We start from the raw sequence: 6,712 nt of genomic DNA, 5'->3' as shown, positions 1-6,712 counted from the left end.
CTGTTTTAGTTACGTCATAGATGTGGCGGCATATATTCTTCACGACTTTTCAGCTATAGGCAAGAGGGATAGAGATATTCACATGCATGAAACACTAGAAGACAATTCTTTATGACTTTTCATTTATTTATTTTGATAATTGACTCTAAGTATAATCTTAATTGCGTAAACATTTGCAAAAGGTGCTATATGATTTTTCTATATTATTTTGATATTTTCATTAGATTCAAATCTATATATACATTTTTTGACACATTTATGAAAATAAATATTAAAGTTGGCACTTATTTACAGGCATGCCATTAACATTAAATAATTAATTTAATAAACAAATTAACTCTACTTATATTCGATTTTTTTATATAGAAACTAAGTGTTTTAAAAGGTAACAAACATAATTATACATGTATACAGATTTTATTTCCTTATTTTATAAGGAGGTGAGTGAAGAGGTATTGTTCTTTAAACATTGAAAAACTGATTTCATAAAAAATGACTTTCAGCCTCACATACTATATTTTACTTTCACGGGTTTCATATGATGAGTTTTTGTGGATTAAAAATCTTTTAACATGTTGTGTGATCTGCCTAGCATGATGAGTTTGGACTATAGAACCAACACTAAAACTAGTTTATTTCATATACTATAGATTTGTAATCATAGTTTGGAAAATTAACTTATAAATTATTTAATATATAAACTACAAAATATTACACATACTACAACACATTCTTAATATTAAAAAAAAATTGTATACACATAAAAATATACACTAAAATACCATATATGCATATACCTCTGTTTAATTATAGAAAACAAAACTAAGTGTTTTAAAATTTTATATTCTATCTAATAACAAATTTAATGTAATTAGGTTATAAACTGTATTAAATGTAAGAAAAAGAAAAATATTCTAAACAATATTATAAATTAATTAGATAAAAGTTAATTAATTCGGTATTTAAAAATTAAATAAATTAAAATTTTCTATTTAAAATACAATAATTTATAATTAAGTCTCACGGTGTACCGCGGGTGAAAACCTAGTATTTCTGATAAACTATAACATATTGATCACTTCCAAATATAAGACTTTAGAATTTTTTTTGTGCAAAGACTTAAGAATAACAAAAGAACAACTGAATGACATGAAACATATATAAATGAATTTACCTTAATAAACTTCATTCAAATTTTTTTTCCTCTTTCTTTTCTTTTTATTAAGAAATTTAATTTGTGTTACGCAATACAACAACAAAAAAAATACGAAAATATATTTAAAATGACAAAGCAAATAAAAAACGATTACTAGGGATATTACCAAAAATATTCATACTGCTGAAAATTGACAAAGAATAGTTCAGTTTTTATTCATACGGACAATTGCTAGGAAAATGTTCATATGGACCATCTGTGTTTACCCAAAACGTCGTTTATTTTTGTGTTCGCACAAAATGCGTTATAGTTTCCAAATCTCTATATAAACCATGCTTGCGAACCCCAAGATCATAACACAACAAAGCTTGGAAATAGCCATCCTCAACTAAGAAAAATGAATTTCATTAGCTATTCTCGATTCCTAATAGTTTTTGTAGCTCTTGTAGGTGCTCTTGTTCTTCCTACCAAGGCTCAAGACAGCCCACAAGACTATCTAAGGGTTCACAACCAGGCACGAGCAGCGGTAGGCGTAGGCTCCATGCAGTGGGACGAGACGGTTGCTGCTTACGCTCGGAGCTACGCAGAGCAACTAAGAGGCAACTGCAGACTCGTACACTCGCGTGGGCCTTACGGAGAGAATTTGTCCTGGGGTAGCAGCGACTTGTCTGGCGTCTCGGCTGTGAACATGTGGGTTAACGAGAAGGCTAACTACAACTACGCTTCCAACACGTGCAACGGAGTTTGCGGTCATTACACTCAGGTTGTTTGGAGGAATTCAGTGAAACTCGGATGTGCTAAAGTGAGGTGTAATAATGGTGGAACCATCATCAGTTGCAACTATAGTCCTCCTGGGAACTATGCGAACCAGAAGCCTTACTAATGCGTGATCATGCATATACATAACACACGTACATAAACGACGTGTCTATATATAATTCAATAAGAAGCATCATATGTAGGATGTTATCAATATTTATTAAATAATACAAATAATTAAGAGCAGAACTATCCATTTAATTCAACTTAGCGCTATGATATATGATGATAAACTTAAAAGGTCCTCCTAAAACTAAAATTCAACTCTAGGTTTCTCTCTTCTCTGTTATAAATATGGTAATTATCTAATTCTTAAGTAGTTAAAATCTCAGTTGATCACTGGAATGGAGCTTATGTCGTTGTAACCATCCGTCACAGATAGTTTGGCACTCCCTCATATCAATACTTGCGAAACCTTCCCAAACCTAAAGGAGGTTTTGGTTCGAAGCTTTTTCTATGAGCCATCAGTTTGACAGTTAGTTCTTGGTCAATCTTCCGCCAAACGGTTTCCTTTGTAGATTAATTAAGCAAAAGGTATTTGAGAATCCTTTCCAGCTTTTACGTTTACTTAGACCGTAAATCCTTTCCAGCTTCTGAAAAAAAAAAACTTCTCATTTCTAGTTTTTCAAATATACCGCTTTAACCAAAGAAAACTCTCTTTTCCATTTTCATAAAAGCACATGATTTAGTTAGTATTAAAAAAATATTTCAAATTTTGTAAAGACTGAGAAATGAGAGGAAAAGAGTTAAAGGGCCAGAACATTATAAACATAACTAGTCATTTTTCTCTTCCGCCCGCATAGAGGAAAAGAGTTAATGAACTGTTTTCTTGCTGACAATATTTATTCTAAAACTATGCCATCTTTGGTCCAAAAAAGAAAAATAAAACTATGCCATCTCTTTTTTTTAGCTAAGTTTGTATAATCAAGAAAATTAAAATATTAATTTATAATCAGGATATTCAAATTATTTCAGTAAAAACTCTGATTAACGTTTTTTCCTTGAAAATAAAATTTATGATGAAAAATGTAAAAACGAAAATTATGGTTATTTAAAAATAAGTAATATTATTCGATACTCAAAATTCATGATCAATAATCTAAATAAATTAAATCATTATTAAAAATATATTAACAAAAAAAACTTGTTTAGCACATTTTGTTATATTTAATTGCGTCTTTTATTTTTAAAACGAATAAACCACATCCAAATGCAATTAGTTAATATGAAAGACAAGTCAATAAACCGAATAACAATTTGATGAGGAAAATGGATATTTTACGTGGGTTTTAATTTTGGAAGCAACATGTAAATTGGCAATAATTCATTTTATTTGTTTTTATTCTCTTTCCTTCCATAAATTGTGTATTATATAGATAAGATTTGACCCCTCAAAGAAAACAAAATGATATGATTCTAAAAAATGATATAATACTTGGGTTCACTCCTAGGGGTGAACTTCTTCATTCACTTTCTTATAAAATAAGAAAATAAATTCTGTACACATTATTATAAAATTAAAAATTTAATCCGCTCTTTTAAATCTTAACCATCTCATTTGTAAACCCAAATTGACATATAATTTCGTTCTAATTGTAAAATCTAAACCCTAATCATCTCATTTGTAAACTCAAACTAACATATAATTTCGTTCTAATTATAAAATCTAAATCTTAACCACCTCATTTGTAAACCCAAACCGACATATAATTTGTTTTAACTGTAAAATCTAAACTCTAACCATTTTATTTTTAAACCCAAACCGGCATATAATTTCGTTTTAATTGTAAAATCAAAACTCTAATCATCTTATTTGTAAACCCAAACCGACATATAATTTTGTTCTAATTTTAAAAATATAAACCAAACCAATATTTAACTTTTCTTAATTAAAAGTATACGAAATTTGTTTCCTTATTTTGTTTTGTTTTTTAATTTAGTTTTAATTTATTTTTTAAATGAAATAATGTATAGAAGATTTTGATTGGTTAAAAAAGAGGAGGTGAACCTAAGTATTTTTCTTTCTAGATTTTTACTAGTTACCATTTAATCTTATGTTTTACGAATTGTCATATTTGTCTAATTAAGATCCTTATTCCAAAAACAAACTTTGATTATTCTATGCAGCTGTGCTCTCTCAAAGTCTTTTGTTTTTAGTTAACAAGTCAAGATACTGGTTTTGTTTTTTTTTTTGGAAGAAATTCTTAAAAGAATGATGTAATTTCAAATCTAAATGATGTTCTTTTGATAACTAAGTATTAAAAGCTTAATTGACCAGAAAACCTAAGCAACCTAAAACACAAACTGCTGATTTAGGAAAAAACTCATAAAGGGAGAGAGAGAGAGAGAGAGAGAGAGAGAGAGAGAGAGAGAGAGAGAGAGAGAGAGAGAGAGAGAGAGAGAGAGAGAGAGAGAGAGAGAGAGAGAGAGAGAGAGAGAGAGAGAGAGAGAGAGAGAGAGAGAGAGAGAGAGAGAGAGAGAGAGAGAGAGAGAGAGAGAGAGAGAGAGAGAGAGAGAGAGAGAGAGAGAGAGAGAGAGAGAGAGAGAGAGAGAGAGAGAGAGAGAGAGAGAGAGAGAGAGAGAGAGAGAGAGAGAGAGAGAGAGAGAGAGAGAGAGAGAGAGAGAGCAAAGAATAATTCTGAATCCTATCTTCACTTGTATCACGACGTTATCCGTTGCATCATTTTCATAGATAGCGTTTAGTTAACAAGCCACCACAAGACTGTTTTCAATGAAATGTCAGACTTTGATTATTCAAAGTCGTTGCAAGAAAAATTTACCATGCAATTATCATTTCTAGTGAACAAGTGATGCTTTGCCCAAAAGAAAAAGTGAACAAATGATGATGGGTTTGTTTTTTTTTCTCCTTAAGGGATGATGGATGACGTTGTGCTCTGTTTTGAGTCCCATGCCATTAAAATATGATTTGGTTCATGTTACTATCTTGTGGGTACAACCGTACAAGTAAGCGGTGTTGTTATAATTCACATATAGAATGATGGTGCTACTCTATAATCTAATCCACCAGAAAAATGGAAAAAACTTCGATAAACGTAAAATATTTGTATTTTAATAATTTCACTTAAATTAATAATAGTAACTTGAAGAATAAAATAACATTTTATTATAATTAATAATAATAAGTAATTTTTTATTGAATTGTCAAATACTTGTTTTCTCCTATCTATTCGATAGACAAGCAATTTACCAAAAAAAGAAAAAACAACAGTGTGTGGACATAACCTATATAAATCATCCATAACTACATCCACTAATATATATATATATATATATACTAGATGAGGACCCACCCGATGTGCGGGTTTTTAGTTTTATAAATTAAATTAAATTTAATAAAAATATATTAAAATTTGTTGTACGTTATTTATAAATTCTATTTTTGTTATAATACACTGATTTATATCCATTTACAAATCTTTGATGTGTGTTACTATTAAAAGTGTATTTTTAATAGTAAATCCACTTCTGGTGCTGGCCCAGCGCCCATTCGCTTTGCGCGCGGGAAGGCACCTAAATATACTTTATGTTACAAATATATTTTTATCACCACCTAGAAAATGTCTATATGAACACATTAAGCCAACTATTTTATTTTCACTTCTGCATAATTTTTTAATTACTAAAATTGTCAGCTCAAAAAATATTTTGAATAAAAAATATATTACATAATATACTAATCAATGATGTATCATCACAATAATGTATGACCACCATGGAGAAAACCTCGGCTCCGCCCTCATCCCTTATGGAGAGAACCTTGCGTCCAACCTCCTCCACCGTGGAGAGAACCTTGGCTCCGCCTTCCTCCCTTGGGGAGATAACATTGCGTCCAACCTCCTCCACCTTTCTCCCTTGGGGAAATAACCTTTCGTCCAACCTTCTCCACTATAGAGAGAACCTCAGCTCTGCCTTCTTCCTGTGTGGAGAGAACATGTTCACGTCTTTTTGCTATCTCAAAATGGCTTGCTCCAACAACCAATTAAAGTAAAAAACTTTTTCTAACGTCACAAAATCTTTTGATAGTAACTAATGTTATATTTCCCAATGTATTTGTAGAAGTATCTTTGACACACCATGATGTAGCCTCTGTCTCTGTAACGCCTCAACCGCCACCTTGCTTAGTGAGTCCATGTCCACTCTCAGTCCATGGGCCCACCTTCCTAAGTGGGCCCTATATCTATTTCCGGCCCGTGGACCCACCCATTTTTTATGGCCGGTTTGTTACGTCTGAGAGGCTTTAAAAACTTGTTTACAGACCCTACAAATCAACAAATGATATTTTCCTGTGTTTTGTCCTAACTCGCACAGTTTCGACAATCACTTCCAGAAAGGTCACCCATCATGAAGTTTTCTCAGGACCCTTGACCGGAAAAATAAGTGCATTTTGGTGACATATATGACTAAATCAATTCTTTTAAACCTTTCCGCAAACCAGGGTGTCACAGTCTTTGAGCTCCTATGGATCTATCAACAACGATTTATGTTTTTCTAATCTATCTATCTATGTTTGTTGTAACCTTGTGTTTAATTAGCCTATTTTATATATCCATTAGGTTGATGAGCTTCTACTCGTTATCTCCTATTGGGATTGAATGAATGAATAATGGCAATAGTTATGTTTGTAAAAAAAAAGGGTTTATAACCAACCATTGAAAAGTTAGAAGAAAATTAATTTGACATAATTAAAGAAACAATAGAAAATTATAATCACTGCAA

General features: G+C 31.2%; 1 protein-coding gene across 1 annotated transcript; it reads left to right on the top strand.

The window, feature by feature from the left end:
- LOC104747322 (pathogenesis-related protein 1) lies at positions 1,454–2,183 on the top strand. Its single transcript, XM_010468943.2, has one exon. The coding sequence runs from the start codon at positions 1,554–1,556 to the stop codon at positions 2,037–2,039; it is 486 nt and encodes a 161-aa protein (XP_010467245.1). The 5' UTR covers positions 1,454–1,553; the 3' UTR covers positions 2,040–2,183.

This window comes from Camelina sativa, chromosome 15 (assembly GCF_000633955.1).
Source record: "Camelina sativa cultivar DH55 chromosome 15, Cs, whole genome shotgun sequence".
In the NCBI taxonomy this organism is placed as follows: Eukaryota; Viridiplantae; Streptophyta; class Magnoliopsida; order Brassicales; family Brassicaceae; genus Camelina; species Camelina sativa.
Note: the sequence above shows the minus strand (reverse complement) of the source record. Positions and strands in the feature narration are given on the sequence as shown.

Bases quoted from the DNA above. Each gene is read 5' to 3' on its own strand.
- LOC104747322 (XM_010468943.2), top strand. From the start codon at position 1,554: ATGAATTTCATTAGCTATTCTCGATTCCTAATAGTTTTTGTAGCTCTT.